Consider the following 19,582-nt stretch of genomic DNA (forward strand, 5'->3'; position numbering starts at 1 on the left):
AAACTTGTTAATGTAATTTTTCTTTTAATCACAATATAAATCAACTTCAACTGAACCAAGAAAATTGTAACTTTGAATAAAATTCATAGAGACATACTACATTAAAAGAAATTCTTCATAAATAAACTTGAGCAGGAACAGATGTACCGTACTGTATTACATATACATCACGTCTTTATAGTACCAAAATCATGTTTGTATCAAGAGTAGCTGGAAAACAATCGAACTAGATTAAACTATAAACCCAAAAGATTAGTTATGATTAAGTAATCCTATTTCATTTTCCAGGCCAATTCTACAGTAATGACCTTCATCAACCCTTGTAGTATTTACAGAATTTTGTTTAGAAATTAAATTTGTTTGTCTTAACAAAAGATGGATTAATGCTTGTCTATCATGATTCTGGAATTGAGTACAAAGGCATGGTATCTACTTTCCTAGATAAAAAGAAAATTGGATACTGAGTTCATGAACAGGTCCTGCAGTAAATAATTAGGTCACCCCTCACTAAAACATTCAATTTTCATGAAAACAAAGACAAGAGCTTTCCATTCCAAGTCACTGAAAGTTTCCTTCTGACTTTGGCAAATTTTCAACCAGTTATATTTTCATAGCAACACAAAAAAATGCTTCAGATTCATGTAATTAAAAAAGTGATGATTTGTAATATTATTCTTAGCTGAAATACTTCAGAATGTGTGTTTTTGTTGAGAAGAAAGAGCTATCTAGAAGTTTTCAAATGTGCAGTTACAAAAGAGTTAGCTCAAAGGGTCTGAAAACACGCTATAAGATTAGTTATTATTTAAGGTCTCTCACCTATCTAGCCAGCACACTGCATGATCATATGGTATTTGTACTTGAATAATTCATCTTGAAAATGTAAATGGAGAGCTATGAAGATTAAATGTCTGATGGTACATCTGGTATTTCTATAACATCCATCCTTAAAAATAACATTTTAAATTTTTCTCAGAAGAAAAAAACCACTTCACCCTAAATTATGTTCACATTACAAGTCAAAAGGCAGAGATAAATAGCTTATCTTCCAAAAGAAAATCAGCACTGCTCAAAAGTAATACCATGTTTATAAGGTACTACCAATTTTTCCAGATTGATTGATTATTTTAATTATCCAATTTGAACTATTTCATCAGTGAAAACATTAATGGTAGGATTGACTATATTTAAAGGATTCAGTTATTTAGCATCAATAAAAGGAGAAGATTATTTTCTTAGATGAAATTTTCTTTACTAATCTTCTACTGAATTCCTCATTCTGGCTAAGTAAGGCTTCCATTTTCTCTTCTCTAGTTAACCAATTTGGATAAAAAGATAGCAAAACTCTGCCATTGACACAACATGAAAAGAGACAATAATACTCTTACATGATATGATTAAATGATTTAACCAGGTGAAGAAATATTTTTTTAAAAAAGTTCAAAGCACTGTTTTATTTCAGTTGAATCAATCAATCAATAAATAAATAGAGGGAATACACATTTATGGACAAAGTTGGACCCAGTCTCTGTGAAAGAGATAAGCACAGTTCTGAAAATATTAAAAATAGCAATCTTCCAGATAAGCAGATACTATAAAATCCAATAAACTTTTGATTTGGAGATCTGAAGTCCGTCTCTAGTTCTTTCTCATGTGTCTCTCCTAGTAACTTCAAAACTTTGTCTAAATACCAACTCAATAAAATGAGTGAAAACAGCATCAGGATTTGATCCAATGACATCTACAGGGACAAACTAATCCTTGGAACAATTTCATTCAACTTAGTGGTATTATATGAGGGATATAGATGATCCCATGACAAGTCTACAAGGTAAACCATAAGACAGGAGAACATTTCCAATCAGTACTGTTCTACGAAAAGCATAGGTAGATATTTTTACCATTTGTTTACAGAAGTGCAGGACATAAACTGGGCAATGAAATTCTAGGACAGCACTTGTTGGAATACTGATTATCCAATACTGCCCTATGGACATAGACAGGAAACTATTTTGTAGTACTTATCTATCTTAGTAGTTATTCAAAGCTTTTTCTCAAGGAAGAATGCAGCTTTCAAGTTTAAGCACCCTGTTATGAAAAAGTAACTTATGACAATTATGTTGTGACTTGTTTAATGCTCCATACACAGCTAACTGTGGGACAGATAATTCAGTGTATTTAATTAATAGATGCAAGGAATCATATAGTAGGCTGGAATGAGTCTGTGGAGATGTTCTCCAAACTTGTTCAAATATATTCCTCTTAGTGCAGCCAAGGATGCTATTATTCTTCTTTTATCACAAAGGCACTGGATCCTTAAGGTGACCAAAGATGCAAACCCTCTACACCAAGGGAAATTAATCACCAAGAACTTCTGAGAAGCCTGAAGTATACCACAAGAACTTCAGATAACATCATATATATCAATCATATAAGACAAGCTTCATACTGGTAAGTGCCAGACATCTTGAAAACAAAAAGGCAGCAGTTTATTTTCTGCCCAACAAGTACATTTTAAAGTATTTATAAGAAAGAAGAAACCAAGAAATTTAGTTATTCAACAAACCCTTTCCTGTATAAGATGAAGAGCTATTTCCATATAAATTTCAATATCTATGTTTTACAGCTCTGGAAACATGAGGAAAGCTGCTGAGAAACTCATCTGCTATGTCAGATTGAGTGGTTAGTCTCTATTATTACAGTAAGCAGTTGAGATGGTTTAAGCCTGGGCTGACAGATAAGTTCCTTATCTAGTCACTACTATTTCTATTTTACATTTTTTCCCACTTGCAGTGAAATACCTTAATTTTTACCAATTCTGAACACAATTCATATTTCAGAACATAACAGAAATATATTAGGACATAAAAAGTTCAATCTGACTAATATGAGTTGGCTAATGTTGTGCAGAAATTAATCTGTCCAAAAGTAATGCAGGGACATGAGTGTCTCATCAATGAGATAAGGAACTTGGACCTTTCTAAAACAGATGATTAGGTACAACACAGGCATACAGTTAAATTAAACACTGAAAACCTGCAACTAACTAACAGATCTTCACACAGACAAATTTCATCTAATTGAACTAACTCTAAGCCTGAAAAAATTGGCACCATGGCATGCAACATGGACACAAACATGGTTGATATTTCAGCTATACAAAATAAATTTAATTTATTGTGTAGTAAAGTGGAAGAGCAATTCTTACCCATTCATAAGAAACAATCCAACACCCACGAGCAATTCCCAGTAAAACATTCAAGGTACGACGAGGACTCCCAGTAACTACATGACTTGTTGTTTCACACACTTCATTTGAGAACAAAAAGCCTCCAAGTTTATTCACGACCTGAATTACTGTATTTTGCTTCCTAAAAAGAAGTAAAGGTAAAAAAGCCCATACAACATTGAATGGAGAAATGCAGAATTATAAAAGCATATACACACAACACAAATTAATTCAAATTCACCTCATTTCTTTCCCCACTAAACATTTTTTATCCTTTTCTCACTAAGCTCCCTACCCGCTTGCTAGCCCTAAATTCATTAGCTTCTCCACAGTCCTACCAGACCCTTTTCCATTATCACATAATCACATCTATTTGCACATCAAAGCTCTTTGGCCCCCCACATCTATCTTATCTGTTTAAATAAAAGCTTTTGAGTGCAGAATTATCTGTTATGTTGTTTGTGTGCAATGCCCAACACGACAGAGCCTAATTCTTGGTTTCTTTTGTAGTACTATAAAAATATTACCAAGAAATGTAAACATTTAGACACAGTGCACTTAACAGTTTTTCATTAGGAAGCACCAGATTTTCAGCATCTGAATAATGCTGTGTCTAAATTTAGAGAGAAGTTCTAAAGTTCTATCTGGCTTGCTACCCACACATCTATGCCTATGTTTCAATTAAAAATTCACTTATCCTTAAATACAACTATAATGAAATATATAAAATTAGATTCAAATTCCAGAAAAAAAAAAAATATATATATATATTCCATCTATAACTGGAATTCTAATTTGAGCTCCCTACATAGCTACACATAAATATATCCTTATGAAAAAAGGAAGAACTTGGTATCACTAGAGAAAAGCTTTTGCATGATTACAATTTACTGCTTTTAGTAATGATTATTTTTACAATTATAAATGATCCTTAAAGATCTGTAAACTAAAGCAAAGTTCTGGTGTCCTCTCTGCTCCCAATACTAACTTGGAAATGTTCATGCAACACAAGATAAAGCAATTAGGCACAGCCTTGAACACAGTCACACCTATCATAGTGGTGATCCTTTAAGGCAAAACTTCTGAGTTAATCACAGACACAATACAAATGCACTCAAGAGCATCTCCAGAAGCCTCTGGGGTTGCTTCATTCTCACTACATTTAACTCCACAGAAAGTCTGTTAAAACTCCCAAAATATCTCAGCTAAAACAAAAGCTACTTAGCAGACTCCCAACAAAACTGCAAAAAAATCTTCACAATAATTGGAGCAATCTATTTTTCAAGGAGTTTAAAGCAAAAAATTGAAAAGTGAAAACAGTGCAGCAAATTAATCTCACAATTAAATCAAAAGGTGATAGTGTTGAGATACTTAAAAAAAAAATCCTATGACTAACCCTTGCTCCGGTATGAATTCTGGCCTTGGCTATATAGCTTTGATTGTTATTAGAATTCTTAGTATTCCCTTTTCATTTTCTGAGCTTTAGCTTGATTTTTTTGCAACACTGCAACCCATAGCGGCTGGCCCTGCCCAGACTGCATGCTCCACACTTTACCTGAACCTTTTCTAAGTTCTTCCTGTGTCTACAGAAAATTCCTTACAAGGAGAAGAAAAATTTCTGTTATACAAGTCTTGAATCAGACGACTTACAAATTGCAAAGAAAACTCACTAATTTACACTTGAGACAGCTGCAAAAACTGGTGGATGAAAATTTACTGCAAAATTTCACTGAAATTTTAAATCAAAAAATTAGATAGCTGTGTGGTTGTGAATAGGTGATATATAATCTCAATATAATATAATATAATTTCAAAATATAATATAATCTCAAAACCCAATGCCATGAAACCACTGAACTCATACATCTTAAAAGGTAAATCCTAATGAACCACTTTTGAGGCTGTAGATACTGGGTCATAGAACTGGCTTTTTTGACCATTGGGCTGTGTTTTAGTGGACTGTTTTCTGTTCTTTAGTTGTTTCAGAAGCAATCCTTTCCCCTTCACCCACTTGCAAGCTGATGAATGCCTACAATTGTAGTCAGCCAAAAGCAGTCTTGATGAAAAGGTTCTGAAGAAAAGCAATCGTTATCCCCAGACAATTTAATTTAATGAAATAGTAATTGGGTAGTGGGAAAAGTCAACATATAAGAACATGAAAGCAATAATATATTAATGACCTCCTTAAACAAAAATAAATTTTCCAAACTCAGCCAATATTTGTTCTTCGCTTTCAGGCAGACCACAGCCTCTGTTCTCCCCTACTATCTGCACTGTAGTGATGATCTTTACCTCCTCCACAGTGATTCTGCATTGCATGACTAGTGAGGTTCATTTTATAGTCCTGGTGTTACTAGCATCCAGTCCCATTAAATAGAAGAAAAATATTAATTCTGTTTTATGCTTCTGACATACATAAGTACACTTGTTAATAGCTATTGACAACCTTAAAAAAAACTTCTGAAAGCATAGCCACTACGTGCTGTTTCTGAGTATTTATTTCCATGTAACTGTCAACATTTAGTTACATCAAACCTGAAACAGATTTTTGGGTAGTATAAATATCTTGAGTTTTGAAAAAGAATTCAAAAACTGTAAGCAAGTGTAGTATAAAATATGGAACCATGTTTTTGTTGGATGTTCCTTATGCTTTAAGACTTTTAAGAGAATGATAAGAGCATGCCAAAAAATTATTAACTCTCCCCCTAAATATGCAGTGGCAGCTGCTTCTAATGTTTTGAAATTAAGCCACTAAAAAGCATACAACTGATATTTATTCTGAAACTATTCATATGAAATAAAACATTTTAAAGTGATGTTTCAGATTATGACTTTTTAAATAGAAATAATTAAAATGTATGGCGAAAAGGCTGTGTTGGGCTGAAGTATTTACTACATACAACTAATATTCATATTTCCTTCAGAAAAATTCAAAACTTATTTAAGATTTTAGTTTTATTGCTCTGAAGCCCTGTTGAACTCACCTATGGAATTACTTCAGTGTCCACCACAGCAACAAAAACATACACATACAGTGCAAATAACAACTGTAGCTGGTTCCTGTCTCCGCACTGGGCGGATGCTGGCCTCTGGCTGGCTCAGATTTGCACAGCTACAAGGTGTTCCCAGTTTGGATAGGCACGCAGGTTATCTTTACCTGCTGGCTTGGCTTCTCAGCAGCAGCTGGACTAAATAGTGTCGTGACAGCAGTGGCAGTAGAAAAGGCTGGCTCTCAGCTTAGCAGGTTAAAAGATGTTTATTCAGGCTTAACTGTGGTAGCACCACAGCTAGTCCAAACTGCAGGCCAGAGAGGCCAGCGAGCGAGAGAGTTTGAATCTCCCTCCTCCACCTTATAACTGGGGGAGGGATCAAGGGAGGTTACAACAAGGCAACGAATCAGGGCATTCAGGGGGTAACAAGGTGTGCCCACCCCCAAGCCTCTGACCATTGACACCAAGGGCAAAGGAATTCTGCCCCGGGGGACCTATCACCTGAAGCCCTCTCCGTATGATTGCTCAATCTTGGGGAGGGGTCCCAGAGTGATAGGCAGGCTGCCTCAGAGCGAGGAGGGGCAGAGGGGATGGTCCAAGTCAGGTGAGGGGTGGGAGGACTGACACAAAACACCTTATTATACAGAAAGCTAAAAGGGGTTACAGAACTGGAGATACAGTGAAATGAACTATGACATAAAACTTTTTATAAAAACCTAATAACACAGTTCTCGCACTGCCACAAACAACGACATATCAAGTTTCTAGCTAGAATACATAATGAAATAAAGTGCAGAGTCCAAAGATAAATTTCATTTTCTATAGGCATAAAAAACTTATCAACATTCAAATTTAAATAGTGGGCTGAATAAAGAGTAAAAATTGTTAATACTTACTCAGAAGACATACTTGTCATAACTAGTGTTCTTGTTGGCTAGAGACATGAAAGAAACAAGAAAACATCAAAAATCTGAAAAAAAACCCTTTGAAAAAAATCCTTAAATTAGAAAATGTTATGTTAAAAGGCGCAAACTACTTCATAACTATAACACAACCTGGGGAGGAGTCTGTACTAATTAACACATATACTAGAAATACTAAACTTTGGGGACATGGAAGGAAGGAAAATCCTTCAATCATGTTTTCTGTCAAAGCATACGATATAGCAGAAGACAGGAATATAAGCTTTTTTTAGTAAAAGCAAAATGCAAAGGATTTCCAGCCTGAGATGCCACAGAAATAAGGACAGTATTGGTCTACTGAATTTTCATCAGGTGGAAAGGAAAAGGCAGCTTCACCACAACAAAGAAAACCTGTAATTTCAAATTCCTGTTTCTTCCAAAAGAGAGGCAGAAATGCTTCAGAAACAAGAAATATAATTTTGATGATTTTGTTTTTATTTTGATAGTGTATTTTTGGGGGGGTTTGGCAAAACTTCAGTATTTTATGTCAAAGTTAAGTAAACATTCTTTTACTCTTCAGTATTTTCTAGTGAATAAAAGCTGTCCAAGTAACATCATACACAGGGGTATACTCCAAGAATACAGCAATCCTCAAATCAGCAATTCCGGGACACCTTAAAAAGCAACTCTCTCTTCTCCTGCAGTACTCTCCCCATAGCTTATGTGAGAAGCAGGGATGTTTGCCCCATATGGACTTTAAATAAGCTTAGGAAGAATTATTATTACAGAGGTCAGAAGAGGAGGAAGTTAATCACCACTGACCATGAAAGCCTCCAGTATGCACAAAGGCAGGAACGAACATGGATTTTAGCAGTATCTGAGAAATGCATAACTATACAGAACATGGTCATCAAAAAACATATGTAAGAAGAGGTTTTGATCATGTTAGCTAAGAATTACTTGTAGCTACATAAACATGCACAAATATATACATACAAACATTTAATTTTGTAGAAAAAAGAGACTGACTGAGTTTTATACAATGATTTAAAAAAACTCCTTCTAATTTTCAAAATCAGTATATGAATTTAAATTATTTCTCCAGGTAGCTACTGCTCCTTATGAAATACTAACTCCCACTCCTGCCCCCTAATATATTACCACAACCACAAGTGTTAAGATCCTAAAGTCTCTGCTAAAATTCAGTGGCTTTTGAGTAATGTACTGAGGGTAACAGGTAAGAGTACACAAATATTTTGAATTGGGAGCACAGGCAAAAAACAATAGTATTTCAGGGCAACTCATTTTACCCACTAATGAATCAAAGAATAGAAGAGAGAAATCTGATGCAATTCCATCGACCTCTGTTATCAGTACAGAATGGTTCTTTGTTGAATAATCAAGTAATCTGTCACATTTAAGAAAATAGTTGGAATTATTCATGTAGACTATTAGACTAACAGAATGTAGAATAACAATGTGCACCATGACTGTTTATTATATGAAAGCTTTTTAAATAATTAGAACACAATTTAGACACCATTGATGAGGTAGATTAAAGATAACACAAGTTGTAGTCATTTCAACATACACATGGTAATTTCATTCTCTAGCTGTGTACATTTAAAAAACACAAAATTTAGATACTATTTAAGATTTCAGAAGTAACATAATGCAGCATATTCAATAATTTTTAAAATTCATGATAAACATGCACTCAGACCACACTACGTAAACTTTACAATACTTCAAACTGAATATGTACACAATGTGAAAACATAAACCCAAATATCAATAAAACAGAATAAAAGTTCAAAAGAAAAAAGGACAAAACTTTTGCATTGAAATATTTGAAAGAAATTCTATGCAGTATTTTTGAAAATACAAGTTTCCAAAATTCTAACTTGTTGCCAGCAATACTTACTGATGATGTCTTACTCTACTGCTAGCCTGACAGCTGAAAAAATTATGCACTTATCTTGATCAAATTTGGTCCTATTCATAGCCAAAAGAATTTCTACTGCGTTACTTCCAACTCCAAACAAGCAGTCACATTTAATTGCTGTTGGAAGTTCCAACTCAATTCTACATTGGAGTTTTATATGTAAAGAATTTGAGGAAAAATAATGGCAATGCAACAATATACATCAAATATATCTATCATAACATGAATATATTAGTATTAAGTTACATACACTCAAAATGTGAGAATAAACACTCCAAAAAGGCATCTTGTAATACACTGAGTAAGGGTTTCTGTGGTAAAAGGACTGCACATTTACTGCACAGGTTAGGTCAGATGATTAAAAACAGATGTGAGGCCACATTATTATGAGTATAAGCCTCATACTGTCTTAATACACATTGTAGGATCTCCATAAACTCATGAGCATTAAAGGATTCTGCATTGTAACAGCCTGGAAAGACAAAAAACAGGACTTAAAAACAAGGTTTTGCTTTGCTCTGTCCAGTCTTTCTGGGTGGAAAAACTCATCTACATCTCCTATACTACCTGAAGCCAGGCCTCATTGCCGTCACAATCAAGGTCCTTGTCTAAAATCTAGAGTTAAATCCACACAGAGAAATTGCACTAGGTTCTTGAGAGTGTTTATCTAGTATTAGCTCTAAAGAAGATCCTGATGTGTCAGTTCAGAATGTGCAGAAAAATATCCATCCTCACAATTTTCATATAAATGTTATGAAAGTATTACTAATCATACCACTATTTTTGCCAAACTTGGGTTAAAGAGAAACTATAAACCAAGGCCAGCATAGCATGAGATCCTACAGCTGCTTCTTCAGCTTCAGAGCAAAAATGTTTGTAATCAGTTCCTTAATACCTTGTCTATAGGTAAGTAGAAATACTGGATCCACAAAACCCAGGAAATCTACAGCCTGTCCTGACCTTAACCTGCAAGGTCAGCTTTTGAATTGTAGTTTTTATGTTACAACACATCATGTTCAAGATGATGCAGTGAGTATTCTGAACAAATATCTTGTCAGCGCACTTAGAAGTGGTTCAAAGATTGCAGAAGGGTGCACACAAATTATAGAAGCTGGAAATAAATTTAATATTTTCCAAGCTATTATTTCATTTGCATTCAGAACTGCATATTTTTGCAAGTTAAAGGTCATTTGCCAAGCAGACAGTATTTTGTTTTATTACTTTAGTAAGACAAGCAGTTCTCTTTAATTACAGTTACCAAGTGGAAACCTTAGCCGAACTATGTTCTAATTCTTGGTTCTACATTTTTCAAGTTAATTGCCTTCTCCCCGACCCCCTACTATGCAATTTTTCTTCTGTGCTTTTTGTGTCTGTTTTATTTTACATGTTGCTTTTATTGAAAAAAAAAGAGTATTTATTTCTCTAACCAGCAAAAAGACATCTGGTGAGCATCATTATGAGTTCTAATGCATGTTTTTACCAGGATTATTATTAATAAAACACTGGAAAAGGTGGTATTAAGTTAACTGGTCCTTTTATTTACCATTAATCTCTGAATCCTGAAGAGTTGTATATCCATACTCTGAATCAGAGCACACGCTTCTCCCTGAATTATTTTTGAGGTCTGGAATACAGGCTTCATTATAAATGACAGCTTCAGCTTTCCTTTATATATTTCTTAGAAGCACTAAGTACTTCTTTACTGTCTGCCAACAACAAGATTTTTCTAAGTCATCTGAAATATAGGACATTCATTTCAGTAGCTAGAAGGAAACAGTATTTGTAAATCTCCCGAGTACTTAAAAGTGATACTTCTATATGGTTAACTGGACTACACCACAAAAGACCTACACCAACACCAAAAAATGTATTCCTTCTGTCTTCTAAATTTGAGCTGGTGTTTCTTGGAGTTGAAGGACAAGAAGAAAAAAAGTCCTGTTTTGTACAACTTGCTTTTCAAGAAGGTGAACTCAAATTTTGCTTCAATAAGCATATCATGAGTTCTTTTACATAAGTGACGAATGAAAATGAGACCGTAAAATGTTTTTCCAGACTAGTTCTCAAGAATAAAGTGTATTTATGCAAATGATTAATTTGATAGGAGTAGGTTTGGATTTGTCACTGGTTAAATTCCAGCCTATATATATTAGATCTCACTTGTCCTTGTATGAAGAACCCAGGTCTCAAATATTTTTCAATAAATTATTTCAACTAAAACACTTTTAAATTGTATATTAGTTAGTCCAAGTGCTCCTCTTGTGCCTTAGAGTTGACTGAAGTTCTGAAAGAAACAAGCCTCAGAGTAGTCTCAAACTCAGATACATGTTTTAGTGGAGTGAAAAAAGATCTTCAACTTCAGGACTCAACAAGATACCCTAAGTGGTTTGGCCAATATACAAGGGATAAATAACTTTTGAAGGGTGGGAGGCAGGCAGGAAAAAAGCAGTGCATGTGTGAGCAAAGAAAGTTTAAGGGAAGACTATATTATACTATCTGTTTATGATCTTCAAATCCCTTTCTTCTCTGGCTATTGTAGGTCGATCAGATGGTTTTGAAATTTGTTTAGTACCCTTATACTCAATTCTGATCTTTACCACTGCATTTCAGAAGTAATAATCTTCAGTCTTATTAGTATATGAACCAAAAGACAGAGCTGCATATAGCATAGGAATATTAAAAAATCAGGTTATTTTCACTCTGTATTTAAGAATGACAACCCAAAACTTTAAGGCTGTTTTTAGAAGCAGAATTTATAACTAGTACTACATTAATTTATTCAAGTAATTGTGGCTCATAGCTGAAAATAATTGGTAATTGTAATGAATGATTACTATTCAGTATTTTAAAACAGCAATTATTTAAAGCTGTAATTTACTTTCTGGTTGGCCTTTCTCTTATCAGTCCTTTGATACTGATATTTTTCAAGTTTTCTCTGGCTGCAGAAGTCAGTTTCAACTTTAATTTCCTCACCATAGTACCTCTGCTTTGGTCCTAGAAAGATGCAAAAAACCAAGCCCATCCTAACCAAATCCAGTATTGCCATGCGGAAAGATGAAAAAATAGTCTATTAGAAGACAGAAAAATTAGATTATGTGACAGGTGCCTGGGCATCATTTTTCCTTTACTGCCAAATAGAAGAAAATAATGAGAAATCCTGTAATTGAAGACATAGGAAACCCTAGAACTTCTGTTGAAAGATAAAAAAAAAATTAATAGTTTTGGACTTTTCAGGCTAGCAGTGTCAGAATTCACAACTTCCTGATATCTTCAGTTTTCCACATGCAACACATCATAGCTAACCACTATATTTAAGAAAAATAAAAAATTCCAACCATATGGATGCAGAACTGTAGCAAGGAATAGCTTTCCCAGCATTCTGCAAATTTGAAGGGCAGGTTTACCTGTCTGTGATCATTAGCAAAACTGGAGAAGGACTACTTTTATTAGGATAGTCAAAAATTAAGGGGAGAGGAAATGCTCCTTCCCAGTTGTTTGATTGCAAACAAAAAACTTTTCCATCAATCAGCATGACATTATTATTATCATTTCTACAAGCACAGGCAGTAGTGATTCTCATGCAAATGGAAAGCCCAAGCCTTTCCAAGAGGTACAAATTAGGGATTGATTTCCTGGTCAGCATCACTCAGGAAAAGCAGCAGTCCAGTTCTTTACTGTATTTTACTAGCAAAGTTCCATGTCTTTACCTTATTATGTGAAACCTGAGGAAACCACAAAACCATACAATATCCTTGGTTGGAAGGCACCCACAAGGATCATCAAAGCCCGACTCCTGGCCCTGCACAGGACACTCTAAGGCACTGTGTGCCTGAGCGTTAGACCACTTCTCAAACTCTGTCAGGCCTGGTGCTGTGACCACTGCCCTGGGAAACCTGTTCTAGTACCGGACCATCCTCTGGGTGAAGAACATTTTTCCAGTATTAGAAAGAGACATCAGGATTACCAGTGTGACAGAAGTGAACCTCAAGAAGCGGAATGCTAAGAGGAGGAGAAAACTATTTTATAGTTTCAATGCTAACATGATTAGATTCTAAGATGAAAGCTCAGGTGAAGGAATGATAGTTGTTCACCCCAAAAAAGTCAAAAGACAGGAAAAAAGAAGAACCAGGGCTATCGTGGGGTAACATTGTGTTACAGAGAAAACTTGTAGAGGCAAGCGGAAACCTTTTAAAGACAACACTAAAGTACAAATAAATTCTGTCACAAGTACCAAATAACATCCAATGTATACTCACTTCCCAAATGATCTGTGAAAAAGTCACGCACGGTTAACCTTTTTCTGATGAAATTTTAGGCTATATGAACTTCTCTCCCCCAAGCCCAGTCTCACCAAGATTAAGAAAACTAATTTGTACCCTTCCACAAATAATTCCAACAAAAAATTAAGTATGACATAGAATGAATCTGTTTAAACAAAAAAATTGATTATGCCTTCATAATGATCCAGTGAAGTGAACAATGCCTCCAGACAGCTGACTTATTACCAATTAAAAGCACTTTTTAAAGCTTCAGATGAGTTACCCTATGGCCTTACTTTGAGATAAAAAAAAGAAGCCACAGGGGTAGTGAGCAACAGGAGCCTAGCTTCAGTGAAATTAATTGCTTGATATTTAAGACCTCGTCAGCATTCTATTTTTGGTCATGATGGTTTCCACCCTTCATGGAAGGTTCATTAGAAATTAATGTTAGCCTCAGCTACTTCATTGGAGACATCAGTGGCTCATTAACTCTACTCACAATGAGCCATTGAGCAGAAGAACTGAGGCACAGAGACACATTTCTACTGTGCCGGCTGTAGGTATGGAACCATTTTAAGAGGGAAAGAACCATTTTGCTTCACCCCAACTGTTACATGGTGGGTTTGCACAATTGTTAGCAGTGTGAGGTTAATTTGGATAGTTGAATACTTCTGGAGACTAACAACTATGCAACGAGTGGAATTTGAGGTGAAAGATGTTTGCAGCCCAAAAGACTCAAGCCAGGATTTAAGTTAACTTTGTGTTAAGATATAAGATTTTAAACTTCAGTAAATACTTTGCTGACAAGATTTTAACCTACTCGTTGATGATAATCAACAACCTGACTTAAAGCTTCGCAGCCTTCTAGACCATATGGTAAACAACTGGACTATATTTTCATCATGCTTTAAAGTGCAACATCAATATTAGGAAGGGTAGAATAATAATTATTTAAAACCCACCCCAATTTTTTTTTAGTATCTTAAGGATTATTAATTAATCATACTTGCAGACAAATCTTTGAAACACAAAAAATTTTTGTAGTGCATATGTAATGTGTTGCAAGATTTTTTCCTATTTGACTGATTGCATATTTATATTTCTGTTCCACACAGATTTGTTTGTAAGATCATAATTCAATTCTACAAAGATCACACCAATAATCTATCAAATGTTTAATTTCAATGAAGAAAAGGATGGAGATATTTGCCAAATTATTAAAAAAATTCTTAATGAAGACACATGAAATGCTCATAAAAAGGAATTTAGGAAGTCTTTTGTTCAGATTGATTTTCAACAATTTTCAAGAGCTGAAAGACTATAATTTAGAAAGCAGACCCATTAACAAAAGGATTTCCAGCCTGTAGTCATACCAGATACCAACAGGTTTATATAGGGTGTTCATTTTTCCAAAAGCAAAATTAAAAAGAGAGAGGATCTAAGCAGCAGTTGCTTTTCCTCCTGATAGTTGTTGATTCCAAGAGGGAAAACAGTTTCAGTTTTACAGTTATTCTTTGCCAAGCCAGCTGCAGTCCAGTGGATTATGTGGTTTTCTGGCATGATAGTTGTGAGTACAGTGCACCTCAAAACTGGAAAAGAACAGCATACATACATATCTTCAGCAATGAGGTATGCTTCAAGGATGGACTCTATAATCTGACTTCTTGCACAATATTTCTGTACTGTTCCCCTTTTTCTCTGAGCCAGAAAGTGGCATTTGCTTTTTGCACCTAAGCCTTTCTTCCACCATTAAATCCAAGAGGGACAGACTTTTATCTAAAAGGATGGAGATGACATAAATGCACTTCAAATAACTTGAGATCCAGGATATTATTCTTGGTGTTTATCCTTATTTACCATTCACTGTAGATACATCTTGAGCAATTTTCTACTTGCCTAAAAGTAGTAGTAAAAAATATGTTCTGAATTTATGTGAAGCTGCATAAATAGTCTCTTAATCAAAAGTCACCAAACCTACCAATCTTCTGGGAAAAAAGAAAAAAAAAGGAACAGTGAAGTGGGTTTTTTTTTCCCCTTAATTCTCTGAAGACAAAATAAATCAAAACTCTTCACCTACTTAAGCCTCTATGTCCTCTTTTAGAAGAAGATTCTAAGAAATAACCAACATGTTAATTTGTTGAGCGAACAGATCAGTGACAATTTTATACAAAAACCAGTGACAATTTTATATAAAAACTTGGGCAAATTTAGTTCCTGGATCTTACTATCCTGTCTGCTAAGACGACAAGCTACAGTCAACCACCTCAGGTTTCACTGTCACAGCACATTTCCAGTGCTCCAAACAGCAACACATACATGAGTATGAACACCAGCTGCAAGTGTCCCTGGAACAACAGGAAACAGCTTGAGCTGAGAGGAGCATGTGCCTTTTGCCCTAGAAAGGTACTGATTTTAAAAGACACCTTTGAAAAATTAAGAAATAGATCACAGCACTTCAATAGGTAGTTCCAAATAACTAATAGGAAACTTATCATAAAGAGAATGATTTCTAGGGACCCAAGGTCATAAATCAACCCATTAGGTTCATCTACAGGAGATAATCCTGTCAGGAATGGTAGCATTCCTAAGGTGTGATAACAAAGCTGTTGACATTAGGATATGGACCAAAGCATACAATGTAAGGTACAGCAGCAGATGCCAAGAGTATGGCTTCTGTCCTGGAAGCCCTCCACTTGATGTGGGAGAAGTTTGGGGGACAAATTCACTCGCTGTAGAAAGCCCAGAACTAGAATTGGCTTGCAAAGTTTGAGTGAAAATAGTCATGTGATTAATGTGAAGTATTTTTAAAACTGTCCCAAACCATGGGATTCATAGGCGTCCTTCATGGTGCTATTCTCTGACCACTCCCATTACATCAAGCATTTTCCCCAAACCATAAAGATAGGTAGTTCCAGTTATTTCTTTGTTAACTGTAACAGAGTTTGCATGCTTCCACCTTGTCTAATTCACTATCCTATTCATTTGTGTCTCACAGTCAATAACATTTCAAGTATCAGTATTTGAAATATGTACCTATTCAAAGCAACTAACAAAACCGGAAGGAAAACACGAAACTATGTTGTCCCCTAAACCAATACAATCTATGACAAGTGTGTGAATGCAGATATAAAATAGAGTCATAAAGTTACTTCCCTGAATGTCTGGTAAGATGCTTCATGTTTATAGTTACAGATTTTTCAGGATATTAAAATTTGTTTTGCCATGAAGGAAGTAATTTAAAAAAGGATTTTGATTACAAGATCTAACAATGGCTTGCTTCACATTATTTGTCCCACCGCATGAGCTTAGATTGCTTGTAAAAATCTTCTCTCAAAAAATCTCTTAAGTTCAGTGTTGATGTACAGAAATCCAAGAGCTACAGAAATATGAGCCAAGATGAATCTGTTTAAAAACATAACTGAAGGAATTTCAGTTAAGTCCATACTGTCTTCTTTGTAAAAATATGTTTTTAATCATCCCTCATGATGCTTATCTGTTTTTCTTCACATGGTTACAGTTTCTTCTTTTCACTCAGAAAACAGTATTTTAAAGTTTATTTTTAACTTTACAGTCTATTCTAATTGCATTTCTAGTGATGTGAGACTCTTAGATGCTTTAAAAAAACATCCATCACCTTTCATATCCCTCTAAAACTATAAAACAAATTTTTATTTGGATAAAAAATAGCCGTTAACGGGTTAATAACAATGAGTCTCTGATATTTTTAAAATACTAAATGTTTAATTTGTGACATTTAGTAGGCACTGTGATAAATGTAAATTTTTTTTGTGACAATAAACAATGAAATGAGCACTCAGTAGTTCACCACTACTGTAAATAACTTGTTTGAATACAATTTTGGCTTTAAGATGAATTTTAGTTATTTCACTTCATCCTCCCTATGCAAAGCAACTAAGAACTATCTATCCAATTGCATAGAATCATTGAGAAACACATCACAATGCATAAAGGGTTTATTTTATCTCTGCAATCCAATATAATCAACTTAGATTTCTAGACCAGGGAAGCCACCTGCTGACATTCGTAAACATTAATCGACAGTGTTTATCCTTACCAATTCTGTCTCAAAACTAAGAGTCAATTTTATAAATTTGTCTGTTATGCACTGCCTCTGAACACACCAAAACTCCTGGTTTTGGGATAGTGGTGATGTTTTAAATCCAAAAATCTTTTTTCTGAAGCCATTAAGGATTCCTGAAAATCTTATTTATCTTCCCCAAACATGCATGGAGCTGCCATTATAAACTATTCTGTCTTCATGGCTTTTGTTTGTTGACAGTACAATTTTACATATATTTGATTAGACATCTTCTATGTTAACAGTACAATATGCATGCATATATAAAGAGTATAGTACTATTCATGAATTTTTAACTAATAAACTATTAGTACTTTAATCTGAAATTGTGATATACAAGCATCTGAAGTCATATGTAGTTTCGACTTCAGCTAAAACAAAATAAAAGAAACTCAACTTGCATGAGGTTTTGAAGAAAACAAAAGCATAACACAACAGCACAGCAGAGAAATACAGAACCTTTGGCTTGCTTTCTGTTGAAGGAACTGCAAATGAAAAATTGAAAGAACTGTAGAAGTAAATAATGTTAACACTCAGACCTAGTCATGTTTTCTAAAAATATTTTTCCATGGCTTTTTTAGTATTTACCATCATAGTGAACTCCAAAGGCCTACTGACATACATTCACTGTGCTGAATGAGTTAGAATTGTAGTGTACACTGCAGCACACACCAAAGTGAATGAGTTGTAGCTAAAGTACACTAATTACCTGGGAATTACATTCAGCAAGTATCTAAAATATTTTAAAGGAGGCATTAGATTTCAAAGCCTTTTTCTGTAAAAAAGCTGAAATTTACATAGCTGTCTCCTATTTGGGAAAGCAAAGTAGTGAATTTAACAGATCACACAACAGATTCCCAGCGATATGGTCTGTCTGAAGACTCACATAGTCACATTTTTGGAAATGTTCGTACATGCAAGTATCTAGGAAATGGCATTTCTTCTGCAGTTGTATTTTTAGCATAGAATTTCTCTTAATATGTAAATAAATGTTAGGAAATTCTTCATAATACTACGATTCAATAAAATAATATTTTTGAAAATATTTGTGCCATTTCTCTCCCACTTTTTTCTTTAGGCAAAGGAAACTAACTAACCTTTTCTAACTTAACTTACATTGCCAAAAGTTAGCAAAAAGTTTCAATGTTTAAGCTGTAGCCACTGGAAAAAAGTATTAAATAAGAATGGTGTAAAATGTTTGGTTGCTTTCATAAAGCTTCAAGAACATATTTTGATTGGTATCAGAGAGTTTATGCAAAATAATTATTTACAAAAATTTACATGGTCTGACTTTGCTTAAAACAATATTCTCTTAAAATTTAAATTTTTCAGTGCAACAGTCTCATTGCCAGACATAGCACCTGGTTAATTACATAGCACCTTTTTGTGAAGTCTTTTTTAATCTTACTTTTCAGTCAAATCCCTTTCCTTCCCCAAAATTGTCTCCATATGAATCTGCATAGTCAAGCTGACAATGAAAACCTTTAAAGTAAGTTTTAAAAAGCATTCATGACATGAATGAAATTATGCACTGCTATTTTATTGATATTTGAGTGAAATGGCATTATCACCCAGCTGAAATGGGTGGATAAAAGAAGCCATCGCAAAACACTGAATAGGAATTTTCTCTAGCACTTAGCTTTGCTACTGTTAAACACCTCACAGAGCATGCTTTGCAAGCAGACACCATGTAGAACCATTTAAAGATACCTCTGACTGCAAGGTCAGATGTGAAAAAGGGGAACAGTTAAAAAGAATTTCATATTGCTTTTTGTTTCTCTTCAGTGTATAATTGTTATGTTGAGATCTTAAGAGAAATGAGTCAAAATTAGCACTGGTGTATAATGCTCTTGTTGAGTAATTTCACTGGAGAATGAATCAGTACCAACAAACCTGACAAATCTCCAAGCACCCTTTCTGCAAACAGCCTCAGAAAGAGCCATTGAGTGTGGTTTGTGGATTTACATATAGCAGCAGATTTTTGTGTCAGGAAATGAAACTGTTCTGGAGAGATATTTTTAGCCTAAGGAGTACACTATCTTAAATGCTTCCATAGTACGTGCATCTAGAGTGATTTATACATTCTAGTTATTAATTTTACACATAACATATCTAGAGGGAATATATATTTTAAAAAAAGTAAAAAGTAGTAAGACGCAGAGAA

The 19,582-nt window shown here is 34.5% G+C and overlaps 1 protein-coding gene across 1 annotated transcript in view; it reads right to left on the reverse strand.

The window, feature by feature from the left end:
- Positions 1–19,582, reverse strand: part of MCPH1 (microcephalin 1) — a 127,427-nt gene that overhangs the window by 83,906 nt on the left and 23,939 nt on the right. Inside the window, exons 9-10 of the mRNA XM_040059042.2 lie at positions 7,113–7,150; positions 3,206–3,368 (exon numbers count right to left, since the gene is read on the reverse strand). Of these exons, the coding sequence (XP_039914976.1) occupies positions 3,206–3,368; positions 7,113–7,150 (201 nt within the window). The remainder of the gene's footprint in view (positions 1–3,205; positions 3,369–7,112; positions 7,151–19,582) is intronic.

This window comes from Hirundo rustica, chromosome 3 (assembly GCF_015227805.2).
Source record: "Hirundo rustica isolate bHirRus1 chromosome 3, bHirRus1.pri.v3, whole genome shotgun sequence".
In the NCBI taxonomy this organism is placed as follows: domain Eukaryota; kingdom Metazoa; phylum Chordata; class Aves; order Passeriformes; family Hirundinidae; genus Hirundo; species Hirundo rustica.